This window comes from Calidris pugnax, unplaced genomic scaffold (assembly GCF_001431845.1).
Source record: "Calidris pugnax isolate Ruff unplaced genomic scaffold, ASM143184v1 scaffold38, whole genome shotgun sequence".
NCBI lineage: Eukaryota > Metazoa > Chordata > Aves > Charadriiformes > Scolopacidae > Calidris > Calidris pugnax.
Window position 1 is genome coordinate 6,506,826 of NW_015090995.1, and position 23,042 is coordinate 6,529,867.

Consider the following 23,042-nt stretch of genomic DNA (forward strand, 5'->3'; position numbering starts at 1 on the left):
ATGAAAGGTGATCAAGAAGTCTCAGAGCCCACATGTCACTAGAGTTTGGGGAAAATACTACATTACCTCTATATTTAGGAATGTTTTGCTCTTTTCTACACAACTGCTGCAGGTCACTGTCTGAAACAAGATGTTGGGATAGAAGGATTTTTGCTTCTGTCTGATCAAGTTGCCTTTCACCACGTTTCTGTTTCAGTTGCGGTCTTATCTTTATCTGAATCAAAACCAAAAGTTCTGCCGAGATACGTAAGAGAAATACATCTATGGATATAACACAGTTTTCTTGTAGCCTGCACCTTATAGGTGAACAGTAGGGCTTTTAATCTTGACAATTTCCACCTGAATGGGTTCTTTAATTTAAATTTCACAGCTTTAGTTCTTTACTCATTGTGGTTCATGAGGCAATTTGAGGTAGCATAATTGAATACAACAGAAAGACATCTATGCTTAACCTTGCTAGCCATCAGTAGTCACAATTCATAATGACTACAAATGCCTTCATAATGAAAGATAATCAGTATGAAAATGTCATTGCATTTAATTAATTATGGATATTTTGATGGTAATGAGCTAATCATTATGAGCTTTCAGGTTTTGCATCACCAACTGAGCATGTTTTAGAAAAAAGTGAAGTGGCACCCAGGAACTTAAGCGTAAAACTGAAAGATGTATATGAATCTTTCTTAATCTTCTTCAAGCCAATGAGTAAGTGTCACTTCATCACTGCAGCATTGTTTCTTCCCTTTCCTCTTCTGCCTCACTCTTCCCTTCTACCCCTACCTGTCAGCTTCTAATGTATTTAAAACCCTTAGTCTGATACTGTAAAACTCAATAGATCTCTTCAATATGATGTTAAGTGCCCCGTTGGAACAATCATAAATTTGCTTGCACTGCGTGACTACCCTCCTACAAACCCCTTCATCTTCAGCGATGTGATTGAGCTGGAAATGCTGGATGGTTTGCCATAGGATTCACCTTGCCTAGCGGTGTTGTATCTGATCTGAACTAGTTTTCTAGTTTTCCCATGTATGCATAGGAAGAAAAGAGCAATTTAGCACATCCTAAGAGAAGGATTTTGCCCCACAGTAATGTCTCTCCCACTTCTACTGGTTAAGGAAGGCTCCAGGACCAGTAGCTTGTGGTGAACCACTCACCTTTTGGACTGCTGAAGTTAAATGACAAGAACTACATTATTTCATAAAATCAGTGAGAAGGGAATTGCAGTGTTAATTTCCTAATATCATTAAGAAAGATAATATCTATAAATACAGAAAGGGCTTGGCGTGTACAAAAATTGCAAGCCTGGTTCCATAATTGGGTAACAAAGAGAAAGGAGAAGCAAAAATACTACTTTTCACTTAGTATGTTTCTGCATCATCTTAGCATCTGTGTACCCTCACTGCTATTCACTACCACCTACCATGAAGTAAAGAGGTGCCTAGCACCACATTTAATAAACTGAATTTGGCTACCAGTAATGTCTGTGATAAACATGAGACTGATAGTGCAGCCAGTCTTGGCAGTGGTGTTGGAACCAAATGATGCTTTGCAGCTGCTGTGAAAGTGTCAGGTAAGGGATGTGATATCAGGTTTTACAGGAATTAAATACATAGAGACATGTACTATTTTTTATCTTAAATGTTAAAGCCCTTCTCACAGAGGACCTTATGATTATCAATAGGTCTGTTACTAAATAGCAAATTTTAAAAATTGCTGAAATATTTTGTTCAGTAACTGGATTGGATGTCTTGGGGTTTTGTCTTGGGGTTTTTGACTTCCAGCTACTTACAGAAACATGTAATTAGTGCCAAGCAGAGAGATGGTTAGTTGCAATATATTCTATGCTATGCCCTTAAAAAAAAAAAAAGTCTTGTGTTTTCTTTCTTTCATTAGAAACAGTCCAGTCAGAAAATTTAGTTTGTCTTTCCCACTTACATTACAAATCTAAGTATAAAAAAGTGGCACAAGGGTGTTTAGATTCACTTTTGTAAATGTTTCTCACTGAAACAAAATAAATTATTTAAGATTTTTGGATTACCTGATTTTAACTTTTCTGCTAATTTTAATATTCTGTTGATTAGTTTTGGGAGGAAAAAAAACATAAATGAAGTCAATGATACTTCTGGCAGAGTTAAGTTATCAAAACACGCTAGAGACAACAAAATGATAACTCCCTCTACTCTAAGTAGTGTTCCTAGAATAGAGATCTTACAAACTTTTCTTTTTTTTTTTTTAAAGGATGCGATCACCTAGAGAAACAAATTTTAATTCCTTGTCATGTAGGAGAGCTCCTTAACGTAACTGAATGCTTGACAAATAAGTGTTGTCCTTCAGAAACCAGCCATGATCTGAAATGTTATCTGCCACTTGTGGACAGTAAGTATACTTCTGTAGATTACTGCTTCATGGCTGAATGCTGCTTCTGGTCACACAATACAATTTTCATTTCTGTTTCTTCCTTTAGTTTTTCGGGTCACTCTTCAGAATAAGTGTAACCTTGCATTTATTTCTGCGTATATATTAATACAGAAAACATTGATAAGGTGTTGTCTGGCTATCTTGTCAACCTGAGCACAAGCAAACAAGTGATGTGATACAAATAAACAGTGAAATGTGAAGGAACCAGATGTGCCTTCAGGAGCGCTGGTTATTTAATAGCTACTGAAGACAGCTGAGAAGAGCAGTTGCTCAGGTCCAGGAGCCACAAATTCTTCTTGGTAGAACCAGATGACCTAACAAGTGGGAATTGCCACTAATTGTTGCTTGGGAAATTTAGCTTGGACATTAGGGGAAGAAGTTCATTAGGAAAGTAGTGCAACTCTAGAACCATTAATCAGAAATGGTGGTGTAGTCACTATCCTTGGAGAAACTTAATGGTTTAGGTCTTCCTGATACAATTCAGCATACCTCTACAGGTTTCAGAGATTATATCCATTTTTCAGGAAGACCTGCCTTAATGCAGATGTGAAGCTCCAACAGAACACTTTTAAACCAAGATCAATTCACTTTCTGCTTGTTTGTACATGCTCAGAAGCACACAGAGGTCAGGATCAAACTTTTGACATTTTTCTTGTAGTTGAGCAGCAATGCATTCCAGTTGTAGGGCAGCCATAATTACTATAGCTAGATAACTTTTGATAGAACAAAGTACCATTCAGTATGAGGCCATCAGGATGGGGCATACTGCAGAAACAAAATGTTTTAATAATACTCGTTCACTACTTCCGTCGCTGTATTATGCCTAAAAGACACTTCACTATAGTGAGGGGAAAACAAAAAGCTGCATGGTGAAAATTGTAGCTCTTCTGCTCATTTTTAGGACACACACTCAAGAAAATGTTAAAATTAAATATGCTTATTCAGCTGTGACTGCTTGATTCCTTATTCCAGTTAAGCTTTTATTGTTTGGACATAAATATCAAAGGCTGACTATTTTACAGAATTATTTGCTCATAGGTTAATTAGCTACTTGAATGCTCCTGGATGTACAACATATGTCCAAAAAAAATTCAAACGCTTACTGCCCTGGGAGCACATGCTGTTTGCCTCATAGCAATCTGTTGGCAAAAGAGAAGCACTTAGCAGATATTAGACTCAGGGCACTTCCATTTCTGTGAGATGGTCTTGAATTTCACTACGAATAAAAAGAGGTTTTAGGAAAATGCTGCAAAAGTTACTAACTCAGATTGCATTCATTTGCAGGATTTTGTCACCATTTTTAAAGAAGCTTCTACAGGACTTGGATTTTTTAAATATTTATTTATTTTCTTCCCCCATCCCCTGGGCTCACTCAAACCCCGGTTGCTTCTGAAACCAACCAAACACTTGGACTATTCAAACTCGGGTCAAATTTGAGACTTGATCTTTTTCATCTGAGCTCATTTCTAGCACCTATTTCTTTTCCATTGTGTTGCTGGCAGAGATATATACATGTCTGTCTTAGAGTCTCATCTCTGTTAGCTAAACCTCGACATGTATCTCAGAATGATTCCTAACTAATGCAAACTTCTGCTGGCTCTACAGGGATGCAAGTGATGTTTCGAGTGCTTGTGTTTGTGGCAGGAGGACTTTTTATGTTGGTGTGTCTACCATTGTGTTGCTGCACCTGTTTGCATAAAAGGTAAGCATTAGAGCATGACCAGACCAAACTTATGAAGTACTGCTTCTAAATGTAGAAAATATAGACAGCTGACATGTTTGAAGTCCGTAAAGGGAGAAAAGATTGTGTAAAAAGGCAATAAACTAATGTGCAAACATAAAGGAGTCCTTACATTTTGAAGCTATTTAACCAGAGTTAACTTGGCTTAAGGAAGAAAGTTTGTTAATGCCCCAGTATTCTTTCTAAAGACCCAGTTATAAAGGACTTGGACTTAATCTCATTTCCCTTGCTTGGGAAGTTGCACATAAAACGCACAGGTGCACTGCCTGCAGGTTAGAAGAGAAGTCTGTGTGTGAAGCCCTGAGTTGAGCTTGAGCAGTGGGGCCTGAGCTTGAGTTCAGCTCCATGGAGAGCAGATTTTCTCCTGGGCCCATACACTGAGGTAGGGAAGACCAGGCTTCTGCTCCCTTGACTCTACAGTTACCATCCCTCACTTTCTGCCCTTTCTCCCCAGAAAGGCTAGTATGTTCATATGTGTTAGAGGAACCTGGTTTCTATTCTTCTCCCCTTTGGCAGGAAGGCAACACCAAGGACTGCCAGTTGTGTGCAAAAAAGGTGGCAAATGAGATGTAAAAGCAAATCAAGCTATTGGGCAGCCTGCAATGCTACACACAGTCCATCCTGTTCAACCCAGAATAGGTTTTTCGAAAACAGTGTCCTGAGTGCAAAGAAAACCCAGAACATCAGTAAAAAAGACAGGGAAAGTTTTGAGGAAAAGTTAATTTCACTTTGTAACATGAGTTTAAACAAAAACAAGTGAGAAAATTTCCTGCCGCTTGCCTTAGCTCTCAAAAATCATGGGGAGAAGGGAGACAAAAATGCTTCTTTTACTACTGCCTTCAAAGGCATTCCTACAAAAGAGTGGTGGTGCCTATTTGCCTATGGTAAACAGCTGACTGCTGCATGGGAAACGACTTGTGCAAGCAGGAATGAATTATCTGAAAGATATGAGGGAAGAAATGAATGAGAAAAAGCAATTAGTAAAGAAGAATAAGTAGAAATGTGCCTGTGTGGGATAGACCTAGATTTATGCAGTAAGATGCACAAGGAAAGAACAAAGTAGTAGGCCCGACCAGAGTAAGAGAGATGGGCTGGGAGTGTGCTTGGGAGAAAAGCAAATTAATTATCTCTAATGCTGCTAATGTGCAGTGCGGGTTTTTTCATGCATAGGGCACATTACAGCCTGTGAGTGCTATGCCAGCAGTTTAGCTTTTCATATTGTGAAGAGTTTTGGCATGTGTGTCTGTTCTTATGATAATGGGAAAACATAAGCTCCACAAGATCAAAATCATCAAACTAAGACGGATGTATTAACATAACTGGGCTTTATTTTTCCAAGGTGGTAGTTGATATTGAACGGCTAATGCTATAGCTTGGTTAATATGACAGAATTGTCTTTTTTGTGAAGATTTTTTTTCCCCCCTCAGTGTTAAACTCTTGCTTTACTAAGATATTAGTAGTCTGTGTGGGATCGTATACATGCACGTACAGACACACACACATAGACTTTACTAATGTGGCTGCTTAGCAGATGGCTATTTGCTATGGAGTTCCACATTTAGACAAAACCTGCTGTGAAAATCTCCACATTACATCTTACGCTGTGCTCAACAGCTGATGTTCAGCATACAGATAGCAGCACTGAGTCATCGGTGACTCTGAAAACAGGAGGCAAAGAATTAACATGAAATTATCATAAATTTTCTGGAAAATGAATTAATATGTGTTCATTTTGAGAGAATTCACATTAATGTTTAAATGATCATTTCAGTGTTTTTTCATAGCCACTGAAACTAGGAATATTGCTGTTCTGCTATGACTCGGTTTTTGCTTTGTTTTTTAACACAGTGATTAACCAGATGCTAAATGGTTTTAATTTCCAACATCATATATTTGAATTCTAGGAAAAGAGCAATCCTATAACATTACAACTTCGAGTTTTACCAGTTTCAGAGACAGTTTCTAGAGGATATGGCTTTGAAAAACATTCCTGCAATGACCCTGAAACCTTCTCTCTGGATGGAAATTCTTTTGTTTTCAATGTTGTACAGTCATTGTTGAGAGGGTCCTACATACAATGCCAAAACTGTTCTGCAATGGGCGTGCACCAGAGTAAAAGTTGTTCTCTAGAGTTATCAAAAAAGAGGGCTTTTAGTGATGAGATTTGGGAGAATTGATTAATTCTACTGTGCCTCTTTTAGAGCAAATTCCAAGTTTTCCCATAGGAATCTCTATTTATATTAAAAAAAAAAAAAAAAAAAAAGAGAGACTAAACCTGAGCATCTAGCCCTGAAAGCTTTTGTGCTATATAGCCAGGGATAGCTATTTGCCAAGAGATGCCCAGGATAGGACAGCAGAGGGTAATTCCATAACATGGCCAGACTGACCATGTAGGAGCACGGAATTCCTGTAAAACTGATAGAGGGAGCTGAGTGCTCCTCCCTTTGCTTGATCAGCGCTAGTGATCTCCCAAGTCACTGAGACTGTTACTGCTTCATCCCCACTGAGGAACTGTGTATTTGCCTCCTTCCAATGGTATTTTTCGTGCAGGAAGCAGAATCTACATCTGCCCTTTCCCTGGTAATTGACAGTTTCTCTTGTGTTCTATCAACGTAATATCTCTTTTCTTGAACTGTGTTCTCTGGTGCTTTTGCTATGTCCATAGCTGCACTATCGTATCTAATATTTCTCAGTTTTGTTAGTCTTTATTAACAACCACGTGCAATGATGCATAGATAGAGACACTAAAGGTTAGGAAAATGCAGGTGCCCTTAACTAGTGCTATATTTGAGTAATACTGTGTAGATTTTAAAAACAGAGTAAGAATTTGAAAAGTCTTAATTTCCTTCTGCTGAATTCCTTGTACAGCTGTGGGAGGCAGGCTATAGAATTTGGTGGACTAGTTACTAAGGAAATTTCTGGTCATGGTTGCATTGTATGGATCAGAGGGCAAGCTGAAATTCATGAATAAAACCTAAGAGATAGGGAAAGCTTATTGAAATGGTTTTCCTAGCCTTAATGTGTATATGTTCTAGTGATGAAATCTTGTGATTGCCCCTGAAAATTACTGTAGCTTTGTAGTTTTTTCACTGGAGCTAGGATTTCATGGCTACAGTCTCAGTGATCTTCTCTAGACTCCTTCTTTGGAAGTCAACTAATTTCAGCTGTTTCTTTAATGTGTTGCAGTCATTGTGTCAATCCTTTACGAAGACCAAACAAGAAACTATTGAAAATTGCGTTGAAGAAAAAAGCACATAGAGATGAGGCTTACAGCCCTTTATTGGACGGATTTAAGGAAGACTCCAAGGAGCATAACAAAAAAAAAAAAAGGTAGACTATCCTTGGAGCATTATTTTGTTCTTTCAGTTCATGATTCTTATCTTGTATCAATTCTGTGTAGAATACTAAACATACATGGTACTAAATGCCTGTTGCTTCCCAGTCCAGCAAACTTTGTCAAAAGGCACTATTTATCAGGGATCACCTTCAGCTTCTGTCGTCAGAGAAGTAATGAGTCTGCAAGAATTTCACAGGACAATATCTGCTGTCCTCAGATGCTAAATGACAGCAGAGCAAGCCATGGACAATATTACAGTCCTAGGTTTAAGTCTTCTGCCATTGCAGTATTCCTTATCCCGTGTGTAAACTGTGGTGCATGGGAAAGCGGAAAAACAAAGCAAGGTTTTGCTCCTTTCAGGAGATGGGGATCCATTTACAGGTGCTGAAGAAGTCTGTCCTTCTGTATGGGCAGGGGTGTTTTGCAGCTGACATGTTCATGTAGCTCCACATCTTGGCATTCTTCCTCCGTGCTGGAGAGCAGTTGACTACTGAATTGAATATAATCTGAGAGTGAAATGGTATTTACTCCACATAGGCATGACAAACTATAGCCTACTAAAGGTGACAATGAAATAAAAACGTCAGTGAGGTCATTAAGACAATCAGGAAATATTTCAGGGATAGTATTGATTTGGCAAAAATATAAAAATGTCCCTAAATCTAGTTACACTGATGTTCAGTATTTTTTCTCCCTTTGGTGTAGAGGAACATCCAGCTGATCTCGAAGACCTCAAGCAGATGGACACCAGGATTACTTGAATATGCCCTAGAAAATGAGATGCTTAGTTTTAGTATCAAAGTAATACAATGTTGTCTACCCTTGATAATGCTATTGATTTTGCAATAAAAGGTCTTCATTTCTAGTTCTTCATGCTCATTCCATATCTCCTGTACAAAAAACTCAGTAACAATGAAAGGCAAAACTGCTGGTGGCAACTCCTGAATAGTAAAGACAGTCTTATCAGTATAGCGTCCCTGTGGAGGGATATAAAGATACCAGTTAAGAGTCTGTCTGTTTAGAGGTCAGTCTTAGAATATTATCAGGATTAAGAAGAGAGTGTTGTCATTCATTAAACTCGTAGTGAGTGGCAAGCTTGCTCTGTTGTAGTGTTGGATGGCACCATACTGCCCGCCATAGTGCTACTCTTATCGAGGAGAATGGCCAATTCCTTACCAGGCTGCAGAGGATTTGGAAAACCTCCTGTTGGGCCACTGCTTTAAAGATATGCCTGGCAAAAATACCAAGTACTTGAGGAAGCTGTGGTATGGTTTTCTCTAGCGTTGTTTCTCTCTGTGGTATATCACTGCACCACAGAACTGTCTTTGATCTTTGGATGACTTGTCTCCCAAGGTAGGTGATTTCAAAATGGAGTTTCTTTCTGTTTCCCTGTAGTGTAACAAAAATGAAAGAAACAAACACCTAAACACCTAAAAAGGGTGTCAGTAGAAATCAGTATCACCCATAATGATGAAATCGCTGGTCAATTTTTGGGAGGTCCTATGAAGTCCATGGAGCAGGATTTCCAAGAGCTACAACTGGAAGGAATGGAGCTTTACTCCTAAGCTGGAGAGAGAATTATGAGTGATTCTTAGAAACTCTATGTACTTTCAGGATTCCCTATTTAATGTTTTGGTTTTTTTCTTGGTTTCATCAGTCCTAAAAAAGGCATCATCTAAAATCCCAGTGTAATAGGGGTGGAATATGCATATGGGCAATCTCATTAAATTGTTGGAGTACTTACTGATGGTATGACATAACTATATGCAGGAGCTTTAAAGCCTGATATGGCAATAATTGCCAATAGCCTTGTATTGCAGGTGATTTGGTTATGATTTTGCAAGCAAAGGAATTATGATCTTGATGTGAAGCAACAGAATGCATGAGACTGAATCGGACTCTGTTTGCCTTCCAGATCTCATGTGTATTTGCTGTTTCTTGATATTATTTTTATGAATGGTGAAGTATGTATACAGACATTTTGACAAAGATAAAGCCAGTTTCCTGCTGCATGAATTTAGGGGCACTGTCACAGCTGAAACGTGCATGTGACAAACCACATAGATCCTCATGGCTGATGGTGGTTATGGAGAGAGAGCGCTGTGCTCTGAAGAAAGTTAGGCTTTCATATGGTGCTTCATGATTTTGATTTGAAGGGTAATAAATTCCTTCTGTTTCCATGTTATTGACAGCACAACTGCTTTCAATGTCACATAACATTCTGACAAAGGGACACATACTGATAAAACAACTGTATTTAACAGTAAGCAATCAATGCGTCTGCAGTAACCGTATCCGGCAGCACCAGAACAAAATGAGCATAAGCAAAATATATGCACTGTAAGAGGAGGAGGTGAAATGAAAAAGACACAGCAAGGGTTATATTCCTCCTCGTGGGACAGTTGTCAAGAGCACGGTACATGGATTTGGGCCCTGTCCCTTTTCCATGTAGCAGCTTTGCAAAGATGTTCTAAAGAGCTAGAAGTTTTGCTTTTCAGTTGGAGGAGACAAAAGCTCTGGTTTTAAATTTTAATTTCTATAGTAGCTTGACAGTTCATTGAATCAATAGCTGTCAAGCATGAGTATTGCATAAATAACTGCTACCTATTGCATAGATATCTGCCTAAAATGTCAGAGTTGCTACTTCCTTATTATTGAAGGTCAAGATTATCACCTTAGGGTCAAACCACAGATATACATTCACAAGCCTGTGTGTGATGTGAACTGTACTGACATAGCCACATAAACACGGATGTTTTGATCAGCTGATCAATTACTTCCACTAGTAAGTATTCAGATCCCTTTGATAATAGTTTGTTTTTGTAGTCCTGGACCTTGGCATAATACAGAACAATTTCAACATGGAGTTACCCCAGATCTACCTGGAATGTGATTTTTTGCCAGTGCCTACACTGCTGATGTGTATCTTGTGTACCAAGCTGCATGTTGCTGAGCCAAACTCAATTTTCCATAGCCCTTTCTGTCCCTTCAAAGATCTCGATTAGGACACAGATCAGCCAGAAGAAGCCACAAGTATTCTTACAAGGCTTTTGACGGTGCTTTTGTGTCTAGGGAAAGAAACTGCTGAGGGTTGGGTGCGGTTTCCAAGCCTGCAGAGCAGAACTTCTACCTTCCAGGCCCAGGGAGAAACACTTTCGGTGCTAAAATCAGGGACCACAAGATGGTGCTGTAGGAAAACATTTTTCCCTCGGTGGTTTTTTGCTTTCTGGAGAACTTTATTGATTTCAACCTTTTACAATGTGGTTCATCAAGTCACAAAAAGGCAGACAGTGTACAATAGAGCAATGGTCACTCAGTAAAAAAGACAACATAATACAGCATATGATGACAAGGCTTTAGAAGACTTACAAGATATACAAACCATTGCTTGTGGCTTTAGAGCTGCTCTCCCTCCTATTGAACTGATACCGAGTGAAACAAAAGAGCTCTCAGTGGAACATCCCTCTTTATCTCCACAAAGATTAAATAAATACAAGGCTAAACAACCTACCCCAATGCACAATAGCTGTGTCCAAGAGTGGATGCTGCTACCTTAGAGACGGGTGCTGTGATAGGGCTTCAGCAGCTGTACAGCTCTTTCATCACATCACCCAGAGCCTGCACCACGTCTAATGGCAAAAGGTTTGTCTCAATTTCTGTTCCCTCTGAAACCTAACCCACACTTTTAACCACACTCTGTAAGATGACGAGAAAGAGTTGAGATGGGTTTTGGGAAGCTTTAAAGCAATATGAAATGACTGCATTACACTGCAGGCAATTGTGGCAATATCTGGTCCTTCCTTCCATCTGACCTTTAGAAAGCTTTCAAAGTCATGAGAATTGAACTTAAAAAATAAATACAGTGAAATGAAACCCAAGCTTCTCAGAGTAATAGTGAGAGAACAGATTTTAACCATAAAGCTCAAAAATCTAAAGACAAATACAAATTTGTATTAAAGAAAAATCTCTGTGGTTGGGGAACTCATCTCATATTTTTGAAGGCTTGAGGTTCAGTTCTGAGGCCTGTTTTAACCAGCTGAGATTCATGCAATGCCAGGCAGTGCAGATATAATAGAAGAACATAATTCATTACTCAACAAATGTTTTTCTAGCTTGCTTTCATCTAAGAGATGCAATTTTGAAATGTTATGGTTCTTCTGATTCTTTGCTGAACTAGGCTTGGTTGAACAGCTAAAATGAAGTACAAAGGTCTCCCTGGAAAAAGTATTTCTTGTCCTCCTTCAAGGTCCCAGTGGAGCGACCAGCTCTGCCCAATTCAGTTTTGCTTCTGATCTTTGTGCTCCAAAACTTTTTTGTTCTCACAAAACACTGGAAAAAATAAAAAATGGTTTCTGCCAGATGAAAGTGAAAAACTGTCCACAGCTGTACCATTCTAGCCTTCTAAGTTTCATTGTACTGCTTCCAAGTCCCTTCACAAAAGGCTTGTTTCTTACAGCACCACTTCCTTGCAGAATCCACTGTCCTACATGTATCTCCTGTCCAAGCAGATAAATCTTCGAGCCTGTGTGTATGTTCTATTCTGTGTACAGGTACGTGGAACAGAGCTTCACTCTGCAACAGCAGTTTCTCTATAGTATCAGCCATCACTACTATCCTGGTAGCTTTAAGGGTTTGGTAGTGCCAGTTTGACATTCAGGCAACGTGGGAAAGATGATGGCAATTCTACAAAGAGCTGCCCTCTAAAAGGGAGCATAGCTACGGATGTCAGAGACCTGCTGCATCCTGTCTCCCTGATTTTTCAAGGATGTGATTTTTCAGTCTGTAAGGCCAGAGCTGTTCAATATTCCACCTAGTGTAGATCAGCGGCAGAGTTGAAGTAAAATGATCCAAACAAGTTTTCTTTAGAAAAGGAATCTTCTGATACATCTGCTTGGTCTGTGATTTAGCACTGCATTCTTGTCCAGGCTCCTGTTAAGGCTTTTACTGATTCTCCAAGCTTTTACCATTTTCATATTCAAAGTACTTGACCCAGCACTAACATGCATGATCTAAACACGGCATGAAGGAGCTAAGCCAACTAAAAGGACAGATAACATCCTGTTGGGACTTATTGGACAGCTCGGAGTTGTGGGCAGATAATACATAGATATAAAATGCTCTTCCTTCAGTTAAACGCACCAGGTAGGTAGCAGCATTACTGAAAAGCAATTTCTCCAATTAAACATGGCCTTATGAATGGCAGTAGCTAAGAATTGTCATGGGCTGTGCGATGCATCTTTCCCCATCATCTTCAAGCAAGGGCAGGAAAAAGTTCCTTCCCATTCCTAACACTGGGTACACTGTTAGCTGATATTTCAAGTTATATTTCTTGGATAAGAATGAAAGAGCTCAGTTTGAAGGAGAGGGAGTTCTTAGGGTCTCTCTGAACAACTATCAGAAGCAAGGAAACCTGAGAGCCTGGGGAAAAACAGTTATTGGGATGGTGTTGGCCGGTTATTTTGGGCTGAGACCTGGCTTTTCAATAGTGAATAAGCATGGCAAATTACTGTTATGGTCCTCCTCATTCATAACAGTCCTAGAATGCTATAAAACGGCTATGATTAAACCATGAAACATCTGGGGTTGTGGCACATCAGCTAAAGACCAGGCTGTGCAAGCTGCAAAAGAAGAGAAAGAAGATCATGGGAAAAATGACCTTCTGAAAAATGACGTGGAATGTTTTACCAGAATGCAACAGAATCTTATTCCTATTTGGCTTTTTCAATTTATTTTTGTTAGTGTGGTCACATAAAAGTCATGGCAACTCCTACAACCATTTATCTTATTTTTTTATCAATAAGCTTAGATTATTTTTTTAAAAAGCATAACTACAATTAATCATAACTCATCAGTATCAGCTAGCTAGGAAGCAAAAGGTTAACAGCAAATTCTGTTTTACTGGTTAAAGATGCTACTATAGCAGCATTTGCTCAAATGGTTGTTTTACACATGCAGTGGCGTCATCCAGTTTAAATCCTGCTGTGTTTCTTTGCCAACAACTGCTAGTGAACATTTGCCCACCTTCCCTGCTGCTGAGTAGTATCAGGATTAGATGCAGGGAGGCGAGCAGGCTTACAACTTCATCTGTTGGCACCACAGGAATGCAGGAGCAGAACAGCATGGCAATAGGGAAAACTTTCAAAATCATCAATTTTAAGGTCTTACCTCAAAATGGCTATTTCCTGGCTGGGGGGAAGGGTATCTTTTCCCCAAATGTGCAAGGAAAAAGAAAAAAAGCAGCAAGAAGAAAATCTTTTTCAAATAAAGACATGATGGGCATTTATTTATTATCCAACCTAGCAGGCAGGTGGATGTCTGCAAAACTGTACTGGGAAGTAGATTTTGACATGGGAGGAGTGCCTGTCAAGAGAACATGGGTCTTATCTGGCTCTGTTGGGAATAAAAATTTAGGAAGCTTTACTACATCTTGGACTTTTTTAAGATGATGGATGGCTTGCAGCAACAGGCATTTTCCTCCCCTCACCAAAGGAAGCCACTTTTCCCTCAGTACTTAGCAAAAGTCTGTTTGAATGACATGATTATAGAGAATCACATTCTGAGCAAAGAGACTGGTAGAGACAGACAGCTGTGTTTTCTGAGCTTTTATATTAGCTTTTGCCTGCACTTAAAAACAGCTGGAACCTACTCCCTGAACTCCATATATTTCTTACCTGCAAACATACGCGCCTATATCTGACCTTCTCAACCACTTGTCTGTACTCACAGTTCAGAGGAGGGGGAATGTAATGTGCCAAAGGGCCAAAAGACAGGAAAAGGAAAAGGTGGCATCACCCTTTCCATTGAGTCCCTGGGCAGGGAGCTCTCAATACGCTGTTTTGATTCAAACGTGTTGCTGCAAGGGATGAGGTGGGCTGCACCCACTTCCCCAGCAGAGCTTTCTCAGCTGGCAGCAGACAGTTGTGCTGGGAAATGGGGGTAGCAGGCAGATATTGCTTTTTAACTATAAACATAACATTAATGGTTCCTCATAGCTTTCTAAAGTAGCTGAGTACAGAGTTAAACAGCGAAATAATCCGTCTCCCATACTATCTTTTGTTTGTTCTCTGTAAACACGTGGCAAGCATCTCCGTTATTAACTTTGAATTTGAGTCCCCTGTGATTTGTCTGATGATAGTGATGCCTGTTCTTCATTGTTGCTTCAGTATTTCACCTCCCATGCTCAAACAGTGTTCAGCAATGGCACCAAACAATCAGCTTAAATTGCACATTGGCAACTACAAAGTAATTGAGATTTTTCTCAGATTAAAATAGATTGTGACAAACTAGGCTGACGGCTCCAAAGCAGCTGGTATGGTCTGCAGTAACAGTGGTCTGCATTAAAGAGGTCTTGACCACATATTTATGTAATAGGTCTAATAGCTCTAAATGAGCTGTTATTATCTATCAATTAAGTAACATATACTATTAAGAATGTAAGGATAAACCCAAAGGAATTATTGTTATCTGCTGCTGCAATTTTCTTATTTTTATACTTCAAGAAACTTTTTTTTTCTTAGAACAATTGCTTTTCTATTTGCTTAATGCAGTTAATAAAAAGCATACAGCCAATACTGACATGCTTAGAATATGCGAAGTCTGCACAAAAAACTATGTTAAGTTTAAAATACCATCTGTAGCTCATCTTGACAGGTTAGAGTTGTTAGAGCATAAATCTCACATTTATGCAATTATTTGGAACAGCAGCAAGAGGCGTCACAAGTAACTGAATTTTCCTTGTTTCGTGGGCATCCCTGTACCATCCAGAGGATTGTTCTCTTTACTGTGATCGTGGGCTGATGTTCAGGTGCTAGCACTAGATTTGTGAGTAGAATAGCTGCTCTTACCACTCACCTGCTCCAGCTGTTTTACTGTTTCAGCACTACTTCTGGCTTTAGAGCTGACCTGGTGCTACCTGCAAGACCAGTTCTTCAGGTTTCCAAACTTTTTGGTCACATGCCCCTATCAGTAAAATATTTTTGAGCATGTACCCCTACTACTATATTAATATGTTATGTACCTTATGTATGCACAAAAATAAAAATCAAAAAGAATGCGATAAAGATGGAATAAATACTTTTTCAGGGTTTCCAAACTTTTTGGTTACATGCCCCTATCAGTAAAATATCTTTGAGCATGTACCCCTATTACTGTATTAATATGTTATGTACCTTAGAAAGTATGCACAAAAATAAAAATCAAAAAGGATGCGATAAAGATGGAATAAATACTTTTTCATTATTTTTCATTTTATTAATGTACGAAAAATAGTTTCTTTCTTAAAATGGATTGTCTTGAGTGCCCCCTTGCATGCCTGCACCCCACTTAGGAGACTACTGCTATAGTGTTGTGCAAGGACAAACCTCAGCCTCCCTTCTTTAAATATAATCTTCTATGCTTTAATTCTCTCTCCATTACTCTATTCTCCCCACATAGACATCCTAGTCATATAGGAAACAATGACCAATGAGACAGGTGTATGACTTTTTCTTTCCCTGTCACTCTTCACCTTGTTATTAAGCCTGTTACAGATATAGCAACTTAATGACTGCTATGAACGAGATGGGTAGATGATAATTATTCTGAGTACATCGTGTGGTCAGACTACTTTAGTAAGCCCCTGTAATCTGTAATAAAATTTACATTTACTCATCATTACAGGGTAGGGAAGGTGCTCTCTAGTCCTGGCCTGAAGTTATATATGCAGTCAGCTGCAGTCTTGTCATTTGCTCCTCCACTTCTTTATTTTAAGGAGAATTTGCTCATGCTTCCCAGTGAATGGGAATGGCACTTGCCTGAGCCAGGTAGAGTGCTGGCAGGCATCATACATCTCTCCAACCTGTGCCTTTCACTTCCACACCCAGCTGATAATTGTCTTCTAGTGTGAACTGCATCACCTACTCATATGATCACCTAACATTAGCCTTCTCCTAGCTGTTGCCTTCCTGAGGTCAATGTCTCCAGTTAAAATATTCAGGCAGTAAAGGGACTGGTGTCACAGGCTGAAGTGAAGAAAGGTAGAGCTACCTCTACAGCCAAGGCTCCAAAAGTGGCAAAGCTGCTCAGACCTGTTTTACTCATATTTACTTCTGCTGAGCAAGGGGAGAACTCTGCCATTCTGTCTGAGTTTAGCCTCAGAGAAAAGAATAATTATTTCTTGATTCATTCAGACAACCAGCTGAAAAGAGTTTTGTCTTCTTTCAGATTTGATTGTCTCCTTACAAATGCTGTGCACCTGTTGACAGCGGTGGAAGCAAACCCCGCTATTAATACATTTCTCTGGGTTTGTGATAGCCTCCTCCTCCTATCCCAGTCATGGTTTGATAGATTGGATCAGTACAGTTTGAAACAGAGTGATGCTTTGTAGAGGAAAAGAAACCATGTGCCAGCTCCAGAAAAGGCCAGAATTGAATTAAGACTTTATGGAATTTTGTGAAATTTCTGGATGCTACATACAGTTTCAGGTTACTCAGTATATTCTCCCTTTCTACATTCTGTTTGAGGCTTTGGGTTTTCTGTGTTAAAGCTGGGTACCTTGTCTTTGAAGACATGTTGATTATGTAAAAGTATTCTTGAAATAAGAGGTTTTAAGAAATGACTTGGAGAAAGAGATTGAGGTTGCTGCGTGGAAAACATTTGCCAGCAGCCATTTGCCTTTTAATGGCTGATCCAGGTGAAGATGATGAACATGATGATTAGGCCACTGCACCTGAGTGAAAAAAAACGTAAAGAGCAAGACAGAAGAGCAGAAACAGAATGGATTGTGAAGAGCTGGTAAGGAAGACAAGTAATATAAAGTGATGGTCAAGGTAAGGGGAGCAAAAGAAGTTGATCCAGGGGGTTGATTATGGTATATTCTTCTGTATCTCCTAGAGTTTGAAACCTGTGTTTATGATCTATAGGAGTGGATATAGCGTAGATGATGAAAAAGGGAATAGGGCTGTTTCTTCTGCTTGGTAATTAGACTGTGAGGAGGAGGAAAGTAAACTGAATGAGCTTATATTGCCCAGTTTAGCCATGTGCATCCCTATAGTCTCTTTATTCTTTTTTTGTGGTGTAGCCTGTTGCTTGCTTTATCCCCTTCACCATTTCACAAAGAGGAAAGGGCAGTTTGGTCAGTATTAACTAGTTTTTGAGGCTGGCCTCCTGCACAGAGCAAGTAACAGTGGGGAAAAAAATTAACCCTTGGTGGGAAGAGTGAGAGACCTCCTTCTTCCTGGAGGATGTAGCCAGGGAAGAGTTGTACCAGGAAATGGAGAGGATGGACTGTTGTGGTGGTGGCTTCTGTGCAGGGTATTTCTCTGGGAGAGAGCTCTCTTGGCTTGCTTGTGTGGAAAGGTGGAGTGCTAGGTCTATGTTACAGAGAGCTCCCTTTCTGATGGGTAAAAGGGGAATGTTGGTTGTGTATCTAGAGAACAACCTGCAGGTTTGAGGGTGCTTTCACTGAATTTCACTGAATTTCACTGAATTTCTAGAGTTGGAAGGGACCATAGAGATCATCTAGTCCAACTCCCCTGCTGAAGCAGGATTGCCTAGAGCTAGAGCATGTTACTCAGGACTGCATCCAGGCGGGTTTTGAAAATCTCCAAAGAAGGGGACTCCACACCCTCCCTGGGCAGCCTGTTCCAGGGTTCCGTCACCCTCACCGTGAAGAAGTTTAGTTGCCTTGTGTCAGTTAGTGAGCTTTATGGTGTAACACAAACCAGTTTGTGACTACAGCGAGCAGGGGTTGGGAAAGTCAACTGTTCTTACCTGTGATTAAGGATTTTTTACCATTTCTATAAGTGGCCTTCCAAGATATCTGATACTTTCTGGGTTATGACTCATAACTCTGAGACTAAAATCAATTAAGGGGAAACTGAGAGGGTATGATATGAGGAGGGAAAGACGTACTTGCATTTCTATCACAATCCAAACAAAAACAGTAGATTGTAGGTTAAGTTTTGTGAATGCCTATTTTTGCTGTTAGTCATTGCCATTGATCCCTTTATTTAAAAAGATGGGGTCTGGGCTCTGAGACTGCAAGGGTCTGTGTTCAAACCATGCAGACAACTTGACCGGTATCATCCCGAAGGATTAAATTCTGCAACAACATATGTCATTCATCTATCTGGGAGAGGGTTTCATAAAGGCTATTTTTACATATGACTCCACAGAAAATTAAAAAAAAAAAAATGTAGTCCATCAAAGCTTTTGCAATTAGGGTTTGGCTCTCGATCCAAAATATTTATGAATTGACACTGATGTTGTAAGTCTCTTATGAAACATTCATTCACAAGTTTAATTACTAAAAAAATGTCATTTACAGAAGAAATAAGTTATGAAGGAATCAAATTTCATACAAGAAACCCTGGAAAACAAGACCACAAATGACAAAACATACTATTTAGAGCCCAGATGGCTGCATAAAATAAATAGCCGTTTCCTCGGTGGAAGCATAGGCAATTTGGCTGTGTGAAGCTACAATTCCAGCAGAGATCCTTGAAACAGATGTTAATATTGCTTGTGCATGGAAACTTTAGTAAAAAGCAAGATGTTCAGGTAACATGAATGTAATGACTGAAACCCTCAGATTTCTTTGTCTGTAGGAGATGTGCACTTAAAACCATAATGTGACTGTTGTAGCGCCTGGAACATAAATATCCGTATGCGTGTTATGATGAACACATGTGGCTGCCTAGGATGTTTGAGATGTTTTGGTAATTTTCCTTTTGCTGTAAATGGTAGCCCAGTGAAATATTTTTAAACTAAGAAGAAAAATTCAAGCTGAACCTAAATATAGATAGGGATAAGTGTATATAGGCATAGATAGATATAAAGGTATAATGTCTTCACCTGTGTAGAGCAGAAACAAGAAACTAATGACTTACCTTCTTCATGTCAGATTAACTTAAAAACTGCCCTGTGTTGATGTGTCTGTCTTTAGCAAGTCTGCGTTATCATTTCTGATGTACCTGGCTGGGTTAAGTAACCCCCTAATTTTAGTAGGAGCAAGCTCGACTCATCTTTTCCTTAGATGGTTACATGCTTGACTCAAGCTTATCCTAAAAAATGTAAATGATGGAAGTACATTTTCTGGAGGCAATTTTAAGAGTTTGTCAGTGGAATGTGTTTTCTTGATATATTAAGAAAGAAAAGTGGCAATTGTGCAAAAAACTGTGCTTCCAGTTCTTCTTCAAAAGTTCTCATGATTTCTGTTTAGTGAGTGTGGTTCAACAGTCTCCTGTTTGACAATAGCAAGGCACATCTCTTATGGCTTGCACTTGTGTAACGTTTTTGATGGTTGTTCCAGTTGAATCCTATTCCATGGAAACCCTAAACACAAAACTTGTGTTATGATTAAGTATGTCCTTGAGCGGCTAATGGGAGCGCTGTCCTTAGCTCCAGTGCATACGAGATCAGGTGGCAAGGTCTGTCCTTGTTTTGAAGCAGTACTGAGCTGCAGGGCTTACACCACCTACTGAACAAGCAAAAAACTTACGTGGCTACATTACTACTGCTGGGACTAAGGGAAAGGCTGCTGTTGGCTCCATGAGTTTGGGGTGAGCTGTTTGGAGACGAGTGGGTTGTGGTGAAGTCTGTCAACAGGTTGCTTTCTGCCATCCCCTGTTTGAAAATAAATTCCAAGGTTCTGAGGAAAGGGCTTTGCAAAACAGCCAGTGGTCAGAGCACACACCTACGCCATGAGAGATTTGCATTCAGTTTCTTGCTTGGCCTGAGGTGACTCAGCCCCCAGTAGGCTACTCAGAAACATGGGTGTTCTGGGGAAATCTGTTATCTGCACAGCTGCCTTCAGAATTTGATGGGTGAATGTGAGTTCATTACAGTAGGGTTAGTGTTGTTGAAATGCTAAGAATTTAGCGTTCTGGGATGTGCAGAAAAAAACGTTTATGCAGGAAGCCATGGTATCCATCTCAGTAGCTCAGTATGCTCATTGGCATGGATGTTTGAGGCTTTCTGTTAACTTCCAAGATTTGGGCTGATCACAGAATCACAGAACAATATGGCGTTGGAGATCATCTGGTCCAATCCCCCTGCCAAAGCACGGCCACCCAGAGCAGGTTGCACAGGAATGTGTCCAGGTGGGTTTTGAATGTCTCCAGAGACGTAGACTCCACCACCTCCCTGGGCAGCCTGTTCCAGTGCTCTGCCAGCCTCAAAGAAGTTCCTCCTCGTGTTTAGACAGAATTTCTTATGTTCGAGTTACCTCTTGTCCTGTCCCTGGGCACCACTGATAAAAAGCTGGCCCAATCCTCCTGAGACTCACCCTTTGAGCGATCAGCTCCCCCCTCACCCTTCTTTCTCCAGGCCAAAAAGCCCCAGTCCCTCCGTCTTTCCTCGTAACAGAGATGCTCTCGGCCCCCAGAGATGCTGTACCCTTTCCACCAGTCCCCTGTCCTTGCACTGGGGAAAGCCCAGGACGCGACCGAGTGCTCCAGGTGGTGCCTCACCAGGGCAGAAAAAGCCATCCTGGCGGGTGTTTCCGCCCGGTTTCGAACCGGGGACCTTTCGCGTGTTAGGCGAACGTGATAACCACTACACTACGGAAACGCCCTGTGAAGAGAGCCCCTCCCCGAAGCAAACCAAATGCAAAGCGTTCAGCAGTTCCTCGTGAAAGACGGGAGATTCCATTCTTCCTTCCCCCCCAAAAAGAAAAATATGGAATTTTTAGATCCCAATTTTGATTTGCCGATACTGGAACACTTTGAGTAAAGACAATTTGGTTTTTACTGTGCAGTTCAGAGCAGCGCATTTGTTACTCGAGTGTGATTACTTACTTCAAAACACCCTAGTAATCTCCCACGTCTGCCTAAGTTAACTTGGAAAAAGAGAAAATATTCTGTTAACCTCTCTTCGAGTATCAAGGTCCTTTCACCCTTTATCTTTGAAGAGTATGTGAGCCATTGCAAGGGGTTTGGTAGCACGTGTGGCAGAGCTGGTTTTCTCTGCTGGATGGTGCTGGAACTGCTCAGCTTGAAACCATGTTCTCCACTGTTTGTGCTGAGCAGCCTCAGCCCAAAACAAGCAGCAAACACATGCTCTCCTGGTAAAAGGAGGTTCTGGAGTCTCTCCCCAGCCTTACAGCCTGGTTCTGAGTCATCTTGTTGTTCAGCTCGGTGACAGCGACTGAGCCCTGAAAGCACACCGTTAGTGCGACAGTAAAAAGCTTTTGTCTTCAAGGCTGAGTGTCTCTTGGTTAGAGCTGGGGAATGGGAGGGAATTCAGAATCCTAAATCGTTCCCTTGGCCGCTCTCCTTCTGAGTTAGCTCCATCTCTGCTACATTTTCCTCATCTGTAATAACAGACATATGCCTGTGCAGGAAACTGATATCTTCAGCTAAAAGTCTAGTACAAAATACACGTTTTTCTAAGAAAGCATCAGAAATCTTTCCAAAAAGAAATAGCTTTACTTTATGCTAAATTGCAGCGCCTCTACTGTCATATGATACTGCTTCTCTAACACACCTAAGTCAGCTGAGTCAACAAGCTAAACACCACACATCCCAGTATTAATTTCAGCAATCTTGACACCTCTGTATCATAGTGTTACACTTCTTAACTCAGCTGTCAGCGTGCAGTCAATGTGGCGGTGCTGTCAGCCCACACAGACTCGGGCTCAGTAGCACAAGGAGAGCGTTCCCTACGCTCCCGCTGAGAAATTCCATTTTTATACTCTTTCGACACTTACAGTAATGATGGGCTGAGTTTGCCACTCTTATCAATTAACATCTAGTGCTAATCCTGTAATAAACAAACATTTGTTTGCTGATTCTTCCTCTCTAAAGAACCCCTTTGTTTGATGCAGAACCAAGAAGGTCTGCGGTCGTTCCTTCGGTTTCAGAGGAAATACACATCTACTGGTGACGCTTGCAACTGGGACACCTGTTAGTCTGACCGATGAGACAATAAAATCAGACTCAAATTGCTTTATTCAGTAAAGATAAGTAGATAAAATCACAGAAAATAAAGTCACAGTAAAGTAAATTCTTGCTCCATTCACAGCTGTTAGTTTAATGGAATTGCCTTTCTGGTGAGGAGCACAGCTGCTCCAGCCCTGCCCGCAGCTCCCAGGTCTGCGGGGGCCGGGAGGGGGCTCTGGAGCTGCAGCAAGGCTTGTCCTAGACAGCCAGGGCTGCCTTCAAAAATGAACTTAATTAAAATGTGCATCTAGAACTAAAGCAAGCTACTGAGGGTTTTGACCAAACCACGCTGATGCCCATGTGGTGGGAAGCTCAGCCAAGAGCTGGGTGTGTACATTGCTCAGCACGTGTTTGATGGTCAACCACTGGCCATCAGCTGTGGTGGATCTTGTGCAACTTCCCGTGTTCTGCCCCGTAGTAACATCAATACCTTTCCTTCCTACCAGTGACCGTGTACTCTCACGAGCTGGTAGAGCTCTGCAAACCCGACTGTTAGTCTTGGTACACGAGTGTTATTGGCATCTTCTGTGTGCAGATAATGGGTCCCACATCTTTGCAGGTTCAATGAGTTGCGTGTAGGAATGGAGTGTTAGACACGGATCCAATTCTTCCATTTGTGAGCACGGTC

General features: G+C 40.5%; 1 protein-coding gene and 1 non-coding gene across 2 annotated transcripts; one reads left to right on the top strand and one right to left on the bottom strand.

Moving 5' to 3' along the window:
* On the top strand, window positions 1–8,255 carry FMR1NB (fragile X mental retardation 1 neighbor). Its single transcript, XM_014955004.1, has 5 exons — window positions 1–705; window positions 2,239–2,376; window positions 4,024–4,120; window positions 7,346–7,489; window positions 8,202–8,255. The coding sequence occupies exons 1-5, from the start codon at window positions 702–704 to the stop codon at window positions 8,215–8,217; spliced, it is 399 nt and encodes a 132-aa protein (XP_014810490.1). The 5' UTR covers window positions 1–701; the 3' UTR covers window positions 8,218–8,255.
* Window positions 8,256–20,971: 12,716 nt separating this feature from the next.
* On the bottom strand, window positions 20,972–21,044 carry TRNAV-AAC. Its single transcript has one exon. It is a non-coding gene; the product is annotated as a tRNA-Val (tRNA).
* Between the last annotated feature and the right edge of the window lie 1,998 nt (window positions 21,045–23,042).

Coding starts and splice junctions, on each gene's coding strand:
- FMR1NB (XM_014955004.1), top strand. Junction 2,377..4,023: donor TTATCTGCCACTTGTGGACA/GTAAGTATACTT, acceptor CTGGCTCTACAG/GGATGCAAGTGATGTTTCGA. Junction 4,121..7,345: donor TGCACCTGTTTGCATAAAAG/GTAAGCATTAGA, acceptor AATGTGTTGCAG/TCATTGTGTCAATCCTTTAC.